General features: G+C 49.6%; 1 protein-coding gene across 2 annotated transcripts; it reads left to right on the top strand.

The window, feature by feature from the left end:
* The first annotated feature begins 5,111 nt into the window (after positions 1-5,111).
* LOC103653690 (uncharacterized) lies at positions 5,112-8,892 on the top strand. 2 transcript variants are annotated; one of them, XM_020552603.3, is made up of 4 exons: positions 5,112-5,424; positions 5,957-6,185; positions 6,279-6,362; positions 7,707-8,892. In XM_020552603.3, the coding sequence occupies exons 2-4, from the start codon at positions 6,005-6,007 to the stop codon at positions 8,465-8,467; spliced, it is 1,026 nt and encodes a 341-aa protein (XP_020408192.1). In that variant the 5' UTR covers positions 5,112-5,424; positions 5,957-6,004; the 3' UTR covers positions 8,468-8,892. The 2 variants fall into 2 exon arrangements, with proteins under 2 accessions (XP_020408192.1, XP_020408193.1); XM_020552604.2 differs by having other exon boundaries at positions 5,180-5,482.
* The last annotated feature ends 6,442 nt before the right edge of the window (positions 8,893-15,334 follow it).

The following is a 15,334-nucleotide window of genomic DNA, read 5'->3' as shown; positions in this document are numbered from 1 at the left end:
GAACGACGTCATGCTCCATCCATCTTGTACTCTCATAACTCTGAATTTTGTTCACCAGGGTCTTGAGCCTGTTGTATGTTTCGGTTGGCTCCTCTCCCCTTTTCATGGTGAATCTCCCATGCTCACCTTCCACTAGTTCCATCTTTGTAATCATAGTGGCGTCATTTCCTTCATGAGAGATCTTAAGGGTGTCCCATATTTTCTTGGCATTGTTCAAGCCGCTGACTTTATTGTACTCATACTTGCATAGATATGCTAACAACACAGTAGTAGCTTGGGTGTTCTTATGAATTTGCTCATTAATAAATACGGGATTATCGCTACTATCAAAATGCATTCCATTTTCCACTATTTCCCAAATGCTACTATGGAGAGAGAATAAATGACTATGCATTGTATGACTCCAAAAAGAGTAGTCATCTCCATCAAAGTGGGGGGATTTCCGAGTGGAATAGACGATAAATGTGCATTTGAATTGTACGGCATGCGAGAATAATCGAATGAATAATTTTGATTAACTGTTTTCTTTTTCGTGGACGAGTCGTCGTCGTCCCTTGGTGAAGAAGAGGAGGCGTCGCTGTCGTAGTAGATGATCTTCTTGATGCGTCTCTTCTTCTTCCCATCTTTCTTCTTGTTGTTTGAGCCTGAGTTGATGGGCTTGTCACCTTTTGGCTCATTAACATAGAGAGTCTACTTTTTCTTGTCGTTGATCACCATCCCCTTGTCTTTAGGATCCATCTCTTTGGGTGGTTAGTCCGAAGAGTACGACTCTGATACCAATTGAGAGCACCTAGAGGGGGGTGAATAGGTGATCATACAAAAATCAACTCTAAACAAGACAAACTTGGTTTATAATAAGTGTTAGTAGAATTAAAACCATGTTGATATGAATAGAGGCAGAGATAAGAGAACTCTTCACTTGATTGTTCCTTAAGATATGTATTAAACTTAGGAACAATAGCGCAAGTGAATATGTGAGAATTCTATGGAAGAAAACAATCACAGTAGAAAGATGCACAAGTGACACACTGATTTTATCCTGTGGTTCGGCCAATGCCTCCTCCATGTTGTGGTGATGTCCTTCAGTCAAGGGTTGCACTCAACCCCTCTCAAGTGATCCAAAGATCAAACTTAAGCACCACAATTTTCTTCCTTATCTCAAGTTTTCCCTTTGTGAGGAATCTCCACAATTTGGAGTCTCTCACCCTTACACAATATATCTCAAGTGAATACAAGAGTATGGGGGGGAACTATAATCACAAACACGAGACAAACTTGCAGCAACTCACGCACATAAAACAAGAGAGAAGAGCACAAAGATAGCACATCGAAGTTGCAACTCAAAAAAGTGCCCAATTCTGAATCTACTAAAGCAAAGGCGCGAATTCGATGTCTCGACGTTGTTGTATGTTCAATGACTGCTTGGTGTGGAGCTCCATGCGCCTAGGGGTCCCTTTTCTAGCCCAGAGGGAGTTAGGAGCTGTTGGAGCTCCATTTGGAAGGTTCTGGTTGCCTTCTGCCCACGGGTGCACCGAATTGTCCGGTGCACAAAAGACAGTGAACATTGCACGCACTGGACACGACAGAGAATCCCCTGTTTGGCTAATTTCCTGTTCTATGGGCACTGGACTGTCCGGTGTGCCACTCGACCGTTGGCCCGAGGCCGACGTGGCAGCTAGCTGTTGCGCGGCTGGCACACCGGACTGTCCGGCGCCTCACGCGGTCTGTCTGGTGAATTTTAGCCGACATAGGCTGAAAAACCCGAGAGCGGCGATTTGGTCGGACCTTGCACCGGACTGTCAGATGCACACCAGACTGTCCGGTGCCGGACCGTCTAGTGCACTACAGTCCAGCACCTTTCCTTTGTTTCTTTCTTTGATTTCTTTTGCTTTCTTTTGGACTTATCTTTATGAAGTCCCTGGCACTTAGACAAACATGGTTAGCACACAAATCAATTGACTAAGTGTACAGAGCATACATTGTTGCTTGATCCATATAGATTTGCACTAAGTCTTCTTCTGAGCTCAATTTGCTTCATATAGCTTTGCTCAACATCATGTTAGTTCAAACATAATGTGTTGTGCATCTAATCACCAAAACAATATGGAAATGGCCCAAGGGCACATTTCTCTTTTAGTTTCATCTTATAGGTTGTTGATCAAGAAGAAATATAAAAAAGAAAAATCACAAAAAATTGTCAAAAAGAATAAAAAACAACAGTTAGACATAGGCAGCCGGAGGGGCACCATTAAAGTGTGGTTTGTGATATTTTTGCCCTGGTCCTTGTTTGTTACTATCCCTTCATATTTGTTATCTTAATTGATCCCTCATACAATTATACTAATATTATATTGAGGTCATTAATTAGGACAAAGTCACAGTTAATCACCATGACTAGTCATGGTTAATCTTGATTAGTCCTAACTAGATTGATTTATTGGTGACATGGTGTCTAGGCTCAATTAGACTATTTAACGACATTGTGTTAGTAGATGGCGATGTCATTTCTCTATCTCACCATTGAAACAAGGACTAAAAGCTATCTCACCCCATTTTTATTCTAGCTCCTAAGATCAGTCTGAATATAAATTTCAATAAGATTTTTAGCATTTAATAAGCTATTACATAAATACTTTTGATGATGTAACTATGTTTTTTTAATAAAGAGAAGAAGAAGTACATTTAATAGGGATTAAACTATTTTGGGATGACTATTAACTTTTTATAAGTCATAAAATGAAATATCCATAAAATTATAGAATATTTTCTATTAAAAATAGATTCTTTATCTATACTTTAAATATAGATAAAAATCAACCGAACTGTTTGTGTTTATTGTGCTTTTCCCGTCATCCTACCATGGTTCACCAAACTGGTTAAACTTCAAAAATCGGCCATCACTGCTAACCGGTTTACCATGATTAATCAATGAAAACCAGTACAAACATGCCAAATTAGAATCTAAACCAAATTTGAAATTTGCTCAATTTATAGTCGATAAATCGACCAATTCAATCGATTAATCGGTCCCTAAATCGATAAACTGGTTGTAGACAAAGGGAAATTGACCCCTTTTGTCAAATAAAGTCCATTATGATTACAAAAATTCAACAAAAATGGTCCATATCTTATCACAAGTCCAATCACAATATTTAGAAGTGCAAATACATTAATGCCACAATTTCATAGTTCATGAATAGCATCAAAGATACAATACACCCTCCGGTGAACATCATGCCCACGGGTAAGCATTCCATTGATCATATGTCACATTATACCCTTCCGATGAGAATAATATAATACCTTGCTCACACATCAACATTCCTTTGTACTCCGTCCAAGTCTGTCTGGTCCACGCAGAAGTCGTACTCCATGAGTCCATTAATATTTAGTACTCAGGCTCCTCCCATTGATACACCCACCTCATGGGTTACTGAGTCACTTCACCAATTGGATAATTGATATAGGGAAGAAGGGGTGAAGATGAACCTTGTCTATCACTACCAGACTCGGGGGTCCAATAGGCTTACCAATGAAATGGACGTCATTCCTTACTGCCTTCGAAAACGAGGCCTTATCAATCCTTGGTCGGACCATGCGTGGTTTCTCCTTCCTAAAAGGTGTTCTTCCAAACATGCCATGAACACCCCCATGGGAGGAGCCATCACCCTCTCATACGTGCCACTACTCGCGCAAGCATGCCTCCTAAGTTCCTCCTCATCTCTTAAAGCATGTAATGCGACCTGCAACTCAACATCGTCATCATTGAGGTGAACCCGCCAATGCTAACTTTCATACCTCCTCCAGTATTCTTGCTTTCCCTTCTATATTGTCCCTTGTCAAGCTCCCGTCGAAAGTAATTGCAAACGTCCGACGGAACGTTGCGACAACCTTGCACATTTCGTCCACGTGATGTAAGGTATTGTCTAAAACGAGTAGCACCGCCCTCCTTCCATTGTTCCTTACAATACTTGCACTTGAATACAAGATATGTTATTCCAATGCTCCTAAACTGGATCGATCCGATCCAGCATCCCTGAAAATATCAGTAATATGAGCTATTATTGCAAGCACTGTTGGTCATTATTGCAAATAGCAGTAAGTAACCGTGATAATTTATAAGATTTGAAGTGAAAAAGGGGAAATCCCCAAACCTTAACTACTACACCGGCCAGCTTATCAGCTACTGGGGGAGTAATTAATTGGCTTCAAGGAGTGGCTAATCGACGCAAACACACGATTAGCCGACTTAAACCGGCGGATGGGCTTAGCGGGAACCAACTGTGACAACTAATGGCTAGCTAGGGATACCAGATGATTGGGAGAACAGAGCGATTTACCAGTAGACGGGGGGGGGCTTACCCGTGCGGCAGAGCAGCGGACGATCTGAGTGGTTTCGTGGTCGTAGCCATCGGCTAGCTAGCACGTCGTTGTAGAACGAGCGACTCTAATGGTGGATAGGGCGCTTGCGTGGCACACACAGAGAGCAGGAGGACGAAAGGAAGTGAGTGGATGCGTTGACTAGATAAGGCTGAGTCCAACAGCTCGCCCTGCTCGCGTAAAGCGTCGCAGATACGCGTTTTAGAGGGTTGCGAAGCACTGTAGATCCATCTAGCGGATCACGAACGGATCACGAACGCGGCCATGAAAAAGGACGTTGCCTCTCTCTTCCCTACATCTGCATACCCTCTCTAATCTCCCCTTGTTTTTCGCGAGCTACTGGACGTGCTTTTCTTCTCGCAACACGCAATCGCCTCTGGCACACCCGTGTTCTCGCTCACGAGCGGCTAGCCTCATCATAATAGGGTAATATATTTGCTTATTGGACCATAGAATAGATCAGGCTAAATAGTGTTTTTTTCTTTTTTTCCCTTTTTTCTAACTTCTTTGATTTTTAGTTTGAATTCAGTTATGTGTTTTTAAATTAATTTTAATGGAAAGTCATTAAATAATCTATATTATTTATAAGAAAATTGGCATCAAAAGTTTAGAAATCTCCAAAATTTAAACTCGTAAATCAGCGATACAACGTTACCAGCCGGCCTTGATAATCGATTAACCGGTTAGCCGAATTGATCCATGATTTGGTGAACTAGCGTCCCACTCGGCAAAGGGGAGAAAAAAAGGAACTTAGAAAAAAAATAACATAAAAATAAAAGAAAAGGTAAAGTAAAGAAGAAAGGGGCAAAATGGGAAACCATCAAGTTCCACAAAATCACATCTGCTTCGACTCCACCGCCGCCTCCTTCCTTCTTTCCTCGCCGCCACCCGCGCCGTGAGAGCACCGAGCCGTCCGCGATCACGCTGCGCTCTCCTACAGGCAACGGAGCCGGAGCCGGAGCCCCAGTTGCAGCTGGCTCCGCTGAATTCGGGGCTCGCCGAATACCGCCTCCAGTCGTCTGCGTCCGGGTGCAACTGAATCCGGTACCACCCTGTGCCGCTTGGCATGACACTCCGAGAGGAGGGTTGAGGGACTCAACAGGTCCGAAAATTTAGAGACGAGTGTCGGTGATTATGAATGCATCTTTAGTCGATCGATTCCCTTGAAAAAGGAAAAGGCCTAGGTTGATTCCTTTATCAGAGTCTATACTTTACTTGCTGTCATGGGTGTTGACATTGGGTAATGAGCCTGAATGGGACCCGAAATCACTATTAACCTCAATGGGGCACCTAAATCCGCAGACCCTTGGGGAGGCTGTCTTGAAGGTTTATGAAACGTTGCTGTGACCTTTCCCATTTCTTGGACGTACGGTTGGAGAAATTGATAGATTGCCATGTTTTTAGCTTTCATGGTTCTTCTTCCACAGCGAGATGAATCTACATTCTTCCTGCGCATTCGTTAACGCCATATGATTTAGTTTCCTTCACTTCAGAATCTTATTAGGTCCTTATGGTTATTATAGTAGAAGCTATTTTTTTCCTCCACCAATATGGTTGTTGTGGTGCATTTATGCAGGTTAAGGTACCGTCTTTGTAGACTTGGCTGGAGAAATTGGTTGTTTCTATGATGAAGACTAAGACGAGTAGGAGCTTACAGAAGTCTGGGAGAGGTAATCAGGTCCAAGGAGAAGGGCCAAACTGGGTTCTTGTTGCTGGGGGTTTTTTGCTTAGCGCGCTTTCAGTCAAGATTGGGTGCAAACTAAAGCAGTGGTTCAATGGGAAGCAGCAAAATAATACTTCCAAAGGTATTATGTCATATCATGCCCCTATCTGCAGTTGCAATCTTGACTTGTCTCTGCATTATTTGTATGCTTGCTGCTTACTGTGCAAAATTGCAGCTAAAAGAAGACCTGAAGCATGCGAGCTGCACTCAGACCTCTACCGGTTCAGTGACCAAACTGGCTGTTGCTACTCTGTTTCAGGTGCTTTATCTGTAACTTTTGTTCTGTTCATATGTCACTGAATTTAGTGCTAGAATACATATCTAGCATGTTTGGGGGCTAACCTGCACTATTGGTTGTTTCTTGCTTCTTGGTGGACCTTTTAATCTGTAGGGCTTGGAATGTTTTTTAGCATGTTTTTAAAATACATACAATTTTAAAATACATGTTTTTAGACCTGTGCTATGTATTTGGCTGTGTGTTGAATGTATACAAAAAGCTCTTAGTTGCTGTCCTCTAACCTTGAATTTATTTGACGGATTTTTTATAGTTTGTTTCATTAATGTGATAGGGGGGCCTATGTAGCAAAGATATGGATATACAGATACATTTTAGTTTATATTTTTTAAAAATAATAATGAATTAATGATGATATGGTCCAACAATGGTACCCTGATGTTGATGGAGCTTTGAGAAGCTGCAATGGCAGTACCTGTTGCTGCCATTTCTGGATTAGAAAAGTTAAGCAAACGGATACTAGATCTGAAAGAGAAAGAAATAAATCCTAGCAAAATTGACTATGGGAGAAAAAGGGAATACAGGAGAGGGAACAGATTCGTTGCTAGTCACTGTTACTATGCGGCCTATGCACCCTGATGAGCTACTGGGGCCGTTGCGCAGCACTGTGTCATGTGGGCGGGCATACAGGCCCGTGTATCGCTGGCTCGCTGCTACCTCACTGCTGCCTTGCTGCCATCAGGTTCGAGGTTGTGGCCTCATGGAATTGTGTGTGTGTGCCATCTGCCAAATGCATGTTGCGGTGTGGTGAACTGGAGGTTATGGCAAGGCAGGGGATGTGTGCAAGAGGAATGAAGTGTGCTGGATAGTATTTGAAGCAGGCCAACACATATGTGTCTCTTCTTTTATATGTAGCTGCTGTGTATATGTACTGATACCGTGATACGTTACGGAATATGTACCTCGTCTGCTGTCTGCACGTTATGGGAGTGGGGGGGGGGGGGGGGGTTGTGGGTGGGAGGTCTTACTATTTTTTAGGGAGGGGGGCTTAGCCACTTGGCCAATTGCATTTTAGGTCTCCGGTGTTTGCATGCATAAGAGTGAAGAGTCATACATATCCACAAAATAATAGTCTGACTTAATGATTATGACATTTACCAAATTTCCATCTTTGGATATGAGTTTAGCATTTAGAGGCACTGATAGTTCCATTGTTTCTGGCTGTTGCTTTCACTGTGCTGATTGAACTGAATTAATAAATGTAGTTCTTGGGTTGGATTTCACACTAGTTTGTTATCGTTTCTTTTGTTGGTGGCATGAAAGTTCTTCCCAAAACTTGTTATTACTAATTCCTGTTACCATGTGCAGGGCTTGCAGATAGTGGAGTGGAAGTCAAGCAAGCACCAGCAAGTCCTGTACCCAAATCAGTTGAATCCTCACTTCCACTTGTCAAGATACCGACACCAGAATCAAGCAAAGAAAACAGTGGCGTTATGTGGATATCCTCACCTGATCGGCTTGAAGATCCTCGAAGGCCATTTCAGTACTCGAACAGCTCTGGCTCTCCCTGCGTTTCAGAATCAGGGTCTGACATTTATAGCAAAAGAGAGGTCATACAGAAGCTAAGACAGCACCTCAAGAAACGTGATGAGATGATCATGGAGATGCAAACTCAGATTGCTGATCTTAAGAACTCTATTAACATTCAAGTGACACAGTCCACAAACCTGCAGTCTCAATTGGATGTTGCCAATCGTGATCTGTTTGAATCCGAACGAGAGATTCAGCATCTGAGGAAGATCATTGCAGATCACTGTGTCGCAGAAGCACTCTCCCATGAGAAACCTTTGCAAGCTGGACATTGGCAGTCAGATGCTACAAATGGTCATTCAAATGGTTATGCTGATGGTTGTGTTGATGATGCTGATCTGCATTGTGTTGGCATTGAGAAGAGAAAGGGAGAGGTAGAGAGGGTGGAGATGCTGAAGAAAGAGGTTGTTGAACTGAAGGAAGTCATCGAGGGAAAGGACTTCGTGCTTCAGAGCTACAAGGAACAGAAGGCGGAACTCTGTTTAAAGATCAGGGAGCTGCAGGAAAAGCTCTCAGCACAAGTGCCAAACATCTTGTAGGATCTATGTGTAGTGCTTTTTTAGAAGATCGAATCTAAGCATAATGTTGTCTGTTCCATGAGCAGCAGAGGGGATCCCGCTTCAGTGAGGATTGCAGAGGAAGCTCTTGGCATTTGGCAATCGTCATGCATGCGGAACGCCATGCTAGGATCTTTGTGGAATGATTCTCTTTTACTTTTTAGAGGGGGATTTTGCATAATGTTAGGTTGGTTTGTTTCTTTCTTGGCTGCCATAATGTTAGGTTCGTTTGCTTTCTTCCCTTTTCAATATCTGGCCCTTGGTTGCAGAGGGTTTCTTTTTCTCAGTTGCTAGGTGCGTAGGGTAGCTCAATTGAACTTCATACTCAAGTTGCTGTACAGGTTCTCAGTTTTCAAGAGATAAAAAAAACCGTAGTGTGCCTCTGCCTCTTTCAGGGCAGTTCTGTCTTTGCCTCTTTGGAATGTTCGGTTGACATTTCTAGAACTGTCTCTGCCCTCGTTTGTGATTCCTTCTGAATGGTGTTCCGTTGCTCATCTTGTAGTTGTTGGGATGTGGTAGAGATGTTGATGGGGAATTCACCACCGTGGTTATAGTATCTCAGACCTATCCATATCATGTTTGATCCATTCTCATACCTATCTACATACACATTATGGGTGCAAAACTCATCACATACTCATCCCTATTCGGGTTTTGGGTCCTCAATGGGTCTCCATTCCCAATTAAGGCTGATTTGGTGAGAAGGGATCACGGGGGGATTGTAGGGGATTGAGAGGAAAATTAGTTTATTTCTCCCTCAATCCCCTCCAATCCTCTCGTGATCCCCTTGTCACCAAATCAGCTCTTAAGTGATAACTAGGTACCAACAGCTAGTACAAACTATCCAGATTTCATACATTATCACATCGGTAAGCACTCATCCATGAACCATGATCTATTCATTCATCCATCAGAAAAGAAATCAGTACTTCAGAACCAATAGAAGAAATGGAGTATGGTCACCATCTGAGTTCGTTGGTGCCTGAGAATCTAGGGTCGTCACCGTCGTCCTAGACTCCTAGCAGTCGGCAGTGCTCCTCGTCGCTGGTGAAGTCGTTAGTGTGCAGTGCCAGCACAGCTGTCCAGGCATGCGGCAGCTGGCCGGCTAGGCAGGGCTAGCGTATGGCTGGTTATTTTAGGGTTTTTGTTTTTTTTCTAGTCTGCTAGTTGCCTTGCTGTGTTGCCTTGTTGGGCTAGGACCCGGTGTCTGGTGCGATGTCGTGCTGGACTTGGTGGCTAGCTCGGCCTCAACTCATTCATACAAACAGGACATGTGTACATGTATGAAATACCCATGGGTAATCGGGCTCGGATTATTGCTTCCAAACCTATACCCGTTTACTCAATGGGTAGAGATTTTGTTCCATATCCATACCCATGGGGATAATTTTTGTCGGGACCATAATTAGGGGTATCCCCAAGACTCCTAAATCTCAGCTGGTAAACCCCATCAACACAAAGCTGCAAAGGCCTGATGGGCGCGATTCAGGTCAAGGCTCTGTCCACTCAAGGGACACGATCTCGCCTCACCCGAGCCCAGCCTCGGGCAAAGGCAGTTGACCCAGGAGGATTCACGTCTCGCCCGAGGATCCCCTCAAGCAACGGACGCACCTTCGATCCGCACGAGGCCCAGCTCGGGCAGACTTCGCGGAGAAGCAACCTTGGCCAGATCGCCACGCCAACCGACCGTATCGCAAGAGCATTCAATGCAAGGATCGCCTGACACCTTATCCTGACGCGCGCTCCTCAGACGACAAGGCCGAAGTGACCGCAGTCACTTCGCCCCTCCACTGGCTGACCTGACAGGAAAAACAGCGCCGCCTGCGCTGCTCCGACTGCTGTGCCACCCGTCAGGGTGAGGCTGACAGCCGCCAAGATCGGCCTCAGGCGCCATAGGAAGCTCCGCCTCGCCCGAGCCCTGAGCTCGGACTCAGCCTCGACTCTGGAAGGCGGTGTCCGCCTCGCCCGACCCCAGGGCTCGGACTCCACCTCGACCTCGGAAGACGGACTCCGCCTCGCCCGACCCCAGGGCTCGGACTCCACCTCGACCTCGGAAGACGGACTCCGCCTCGCCCGACCCCAGGGCTCGGACTCAGCCTCGACCGCGGAAGGCGGTCTCTGCCTCGCCCGACCCCAGGGCTCGGACTCCACCTCGACCTCGGAAGACGGTCTCCGCCTCGCCCGACCCCAGGGCTCGGACTCCACCTCGACCTCGGAAGACGGTCTCCGCCTCGCCCGACCCCCGGGCCCGGACTCAGCCTCGACCTCGGAGGAGCCTCCGCCTCGCCTGACCTCGGGCTCGGACCGACCACGTCACAGGGGGGCCATCATTACCCTACCCCTAGCTAGCTCAGGCTATGGGGAACAAGACCGGTGTCCCATCTGGCTCGCCCCGGTAAACAAGTAATGATGGCACCCCGCGTGCTCCATGACAACGGCGGCTCTCAGCCCCTTACGGAAGCAAGGAGACGTCAGCAAGGATCCGACAGCTCCGACAGCTGTACTTCCACGGGGCTCAAGCGCTCCTCCGACGGCCACGACATCACATGAACAGGGCGCCAAAACCTCTCCGACAGCCACGACAGCACGTACATAGGGCTCTGGCTCCCCTTTGCTAGACACGTTAGCACATTGCTACACCCCCCATTATACACCTGGGCCCTCTCCTTACTCTATAAAAGGAAGGTCCAGGGCTCTCGTACGAGAGGGTTGGCCGCGCGGGAGAACGGGCTAGCGGACAGTCTCACTCTCTCTCTCTCCCTCGCGAACGCTTGTAACCCCCTACTGCAAGCGCATCCGCCCTGGGCGCAGGACAACACGAAGGCCGCGGTTTCCCCTTGCTGTTTTCCCCCCTTTGTGTTCCGTCTCGCGCCGACCCATCTGGGCTGGGACACGCAGCGACAATTTACTCGTCGGTCCAGGGACCCCCCGGGGTCGAAACGCCGACAGTTGGCGCGCCAGGTAGGGGCCTGCTGCGTGTTGACGAACAGCTTCCCGTCAAACACCAGATGGGTAGTCTCCATCAACCACTCCAACCCGGGACGATGCTCCATTTCGGGAGTCTTGAGTTAATGTCCCTCGACGGCAGCTACGACATGATACTCCTTCCTCCGCCGCGCGACGACGACAATGGTGGCCGTCAGCCCGCCCGCCGGCGGCGGAGTCGACGACGTCTTCCCCACGTGGCGGAAGAGCAACATCCGGGTTTGTCCCGTCACCTTCCCCGCCGACGGAGGAGGAGGCGGGGCAGGCATGGCCAAGCAGGAGGCGGCACCTCGTCGGCTGTCGAGCGAGTCGACGGCGCCGGCGCCCCAACGGGGGACACGTCAGGCGTCGACCTCGCGTCTGAGACGAAGACGAGCGTCGTTTCCCCGCAACACACCAGCCCCAAGCAGACGGACAACGCCATCATGCTCGCGAAGGACTTGCTGGGCATTAGCCTCGTGCCTCAGACAACGGCGCAGTCTGTCCCTGACGCGACTTCGTCGCCACCCATCGATCAAGAGGTACCGACCGTTTCCCATCCCATGCCTTTTAGATTCAGCTGCGACCCACCAAGCGACCCCGCTTCGGTGGACGCTTTCATAAAGGCATGTCCAAACCCTCCAGGGTATCATATGCGGTCGACCTAGGACCGACTGACGACCGTCTCGACCTACGGGCCCCTGGGTTCTGAGGAAGATGACAAGCCCAACTCTGGTTGGGATTTCTCCGGGCTCGGTGACCCCAGTGCCATGCGGGACTTCATGACCGCATGTGACTACTGCCTCTCCGATTGCTCCGATAGTAGCCACAGCCTCGGCGACGAGGACTGTGGCCCAAGTCACGAATGCTTCCACGTCGATCTAGGGGGTCTCGACAAAGGCAACCATCATGGTATGCCGGAGGACGATGATCCCCCTAGGCCTGCGCCTCGCGTTGACATCCTTCGGGAGCTAGCTGTGGTCCCAGTCCCTGCGGGGGGTCAGCACGCGCAGCTCGAGCAAATCCGCGAGATGCAGGCCAGGCTCGACGAGGAAGCAGGACAACTTGTGCAGCTTCGGCAAAATATCGGGCAGGAGTGGGCAGACCGAGCACCGACCGGAGAAGCGCGTCATCTGGCCCAGGACATCCAGCACCGCATTGCCGACGGTGCCAGGGCAAGGCTGCCCCCAGCTTCCAGTGGGGTCGGCCAGAACCTGGCCGCAGCAGCAATACTACTCCGAGCGATGCCGGAACCATCCACCACCGAGGGGCGGCGTATCCAGGGAGAGCTCAAGAATCTCCTGGAAGATGTCGTGGTCCGACGGGCCGAAAGCTCTGCCTCCCAAAGGCAGGGGTACCCCCCGGAGCATCGCGCCGCGACTTCCCAATTCATGCGGGAAGCCTCGGTCCACACCGGGCACACGCGGAACATAGCGCCTGCGGCCCCGGGTCACCTCGGTAACGAGCATCACCGCCGCGATCGTCGAGCCCACCTCGACGAGAGGGTGCGCCGAGGCTACCACCCCAGGCGTGGGGGACGCTACGACAGCGGTGAGGATCGGAGCCCCTCGCCCGAACCACCCGGTCCGCGAGCTTTCAGCCGGGCCATACGACGGGCGCTGTTCCCGACCCGGTTCCGAACCCCGACTACCATCACAAAGTACTTGGGGGAGTCAAAGCCGGAACTGTGGCTCGCGGACTACCGGCTGGCCTGCCAGCTGGGTGGGACGAACGATGACAACCTCATCATCCGCAACCTTCCCCTGTTCCTCTCCGACGCCGCCCGAGCCTGGCTGGAGCATCTGCCTCCTGCGCAGATCTCCAATTGGGACGACCTGGTCAAAGCCTTCACCGGCAACTTCCAGGGCACGTACGTGCGCCCTGGGAACTCCTGGGATCTCCGAAGTTGCCGCCAGCAGCCGGGAGAGTCCCTGCGGGACTACATCCGGCGATTTTTGAAGCAGCGCACCGAGCTGCCCAACATCACCGACTCTGATGTCATCGGCGCGTTCCTCGCCGGCACCACTTGCCGCGACCTAGTGAGCAAGCTAGGTCGCAAGACTCCCACCAGGGCGAGCGAGCTGATGGACATCGCCACCAAGTTCGCCTCTGGTAAGGAGGCGGTCGAGGCCATCTTCCGGAAGGACAAGCAGCCTCAGGGGCACCAGCCGGAAGACGTCCTCGAGGCATCCGCTCAGCGCGGCACCAAGAAGAAGGGCAAGAAGAAGTCGCAAGCGAAACACGACGACGCCGACGTAGACCTTGTCGCCGCCGCCGAGCACAGAAACCCTCGGAAGCCTCCCGGAGGCGCCAACCTGTTCGACAAGATGCTCAAGGAGTCGTGCCCCTATCATCAGGGTCCCGTCAAGCACACCCTTGAAGAGTGCGTCATGCTTTGGCGCTACTTCCACAAGGCCGGGCCACCGGCGGAAGGTGGCAGAGCCCACGACAACGACAAGAAGGAGGGCCACAAGGCAGAGGAGTTCCCCGAGGTCCACGACTGCTTCATGATCTACGATGGGCATGTGGCGAACGCCTCGGCTCGGCACCGCAAGCAAGAGCGCCGGGAGGTCTGCTCGGTAAAGGTGGTGGCGCCAGCCTACCTAGACTGGTCTGACAAGCCCATCACCTTTGACCAGGGCGACCACCCCGACCGCATGCCGAGCCCGGGAAAGTACCCGCTCGTTGTCGATCCCGTCATCGGCAACATCAGGCTTACCAAGGTCCTCATGGACGGAGGCAGCAGCCTCAACATCATCTACGCCGAGACCCTCGGGCTCCTGCAGATCGATCTGTCTACGATCCAGGCCGGCGCGGCGCCCTTTCACGGGATCATCCCCGGGAAACGCGTCCAACCCCTCGGACAACTCGATCTGCCCGTTTGCTTCGGGACTTCCTCCAACTTCCGAAAGGAAACCCTCACGTTCGAGGTGGTCGGGTTCCGAGGAACCTACCACGCAGTACTGGGGAGACCATGCTACGCCAAGTTCATGGCCATCCCCAACTACACCTACCTCAAGCTCAAGATGCCGGGCCCCAACGGGGTCATCACCGTCGGCTCCATGTACCGACACGCGTACGAATGCGACGTGGAGTGCGTGGAGTACGCCGAGGCCCTCGCTGAATCCAAGGCCCTCATCGCCAACCTGGAGAACCTCTCCAAGGAGGCGCCAGATGCGAAGCGCCACGCTGGCAACTTTGAGCCAGCTGAGACGGTTAAGTCCGTCCCTCTCGACCCCAGCAACAACGCCTCCAAGCAAGTCCGGATCGGCTCCGAGCTCGACCCCAAATAGGAAGCAGTGCTTGTCGACTTTCTCCGCGCGAACGCCAAAGTTTTTGCGTGGAGTCCCTCGGACATGCCTGGCATACCGAGGGATGTCGCCGAGCACTCGCTGGATATCTGAGCTGGAGCCCGACCCGTGAAGCAGCCTCTGCGCCGATTCGACGAAGAAAAGCGCAGAGCCATAGGCGAGGAGATCCACAAGCTGATGGATGCAGGGTTCATCAAAGAGGTATTCCATCCCGAATGGCTTGCCAACCCTGTGTGTTGGGGACTTGTTCTCAAATGCTAAGAATTAAGAACAAGGCAACACAAAAAATGTTAAGTGTTAAGGTCCTTCGTCCTCCATAACGATATATCCCTTCGGGATATAAAGCATCTCGGACGAAGGTTACGAAGGACATACCTTCGTAAGCATAACAACGAAGAATGAAGCATTCACATAAATCATAGAATAAACATTTAAATATTGTCATAGAATTATCTATACTCGTATTAATGAATATAAATGATTTTGATTTACAAATGTACCTTCGGTCCTGCGGAAGGCAGAAGTACAAGCGTGATGCAAAAGCAAATGACAGGTTCACGTGAACAGTACAGAG

Source organism: Zea mays, chromosome 4 (genome assembly GCF_902167145.1).
Source record: "Zea mays cultivar B73 chromosome 4, Zm-B73-REFERENCE-NAM-5.0, whole genome shotgun sequence".
Taxonomy (NCBI): Eukaryota; Viridiplantae; Streptophyta; class Magnoliopsida; order Poales; family Poaceae; genus Zea; species Zea mays.
The sequence above is the reverse complement of the archived record's forward strand: the minus strand, read 5'-3'. Positions and strand labels throughout refer to the sequence as shown.

Bases quoted from the DNA above. Each gene is read 5' to 3' on its own strand.
- LOC103653690 (XM_020552603.3), top strand. From the start codon at position 6,005: ATGATGAAGACTAAGACGAGTAGGAGCTTACAGAAGTCTGGGAGAGGT. The intron at 6,186-6,278 runs GTATTATGTCAT...GCAAAATTGCAG, and splicing joins GCAAAATAATACTTCCAAAG to CTAAAAGAAGACCTGAAGCA. The intron at 6,363-7,706 runs GTGCTTTATCTG...TACCATGTGCAG, and splicing joins CTGTTGCTACTCTGTTTCAG to GGCTTGCAGATAGTGGAGTG.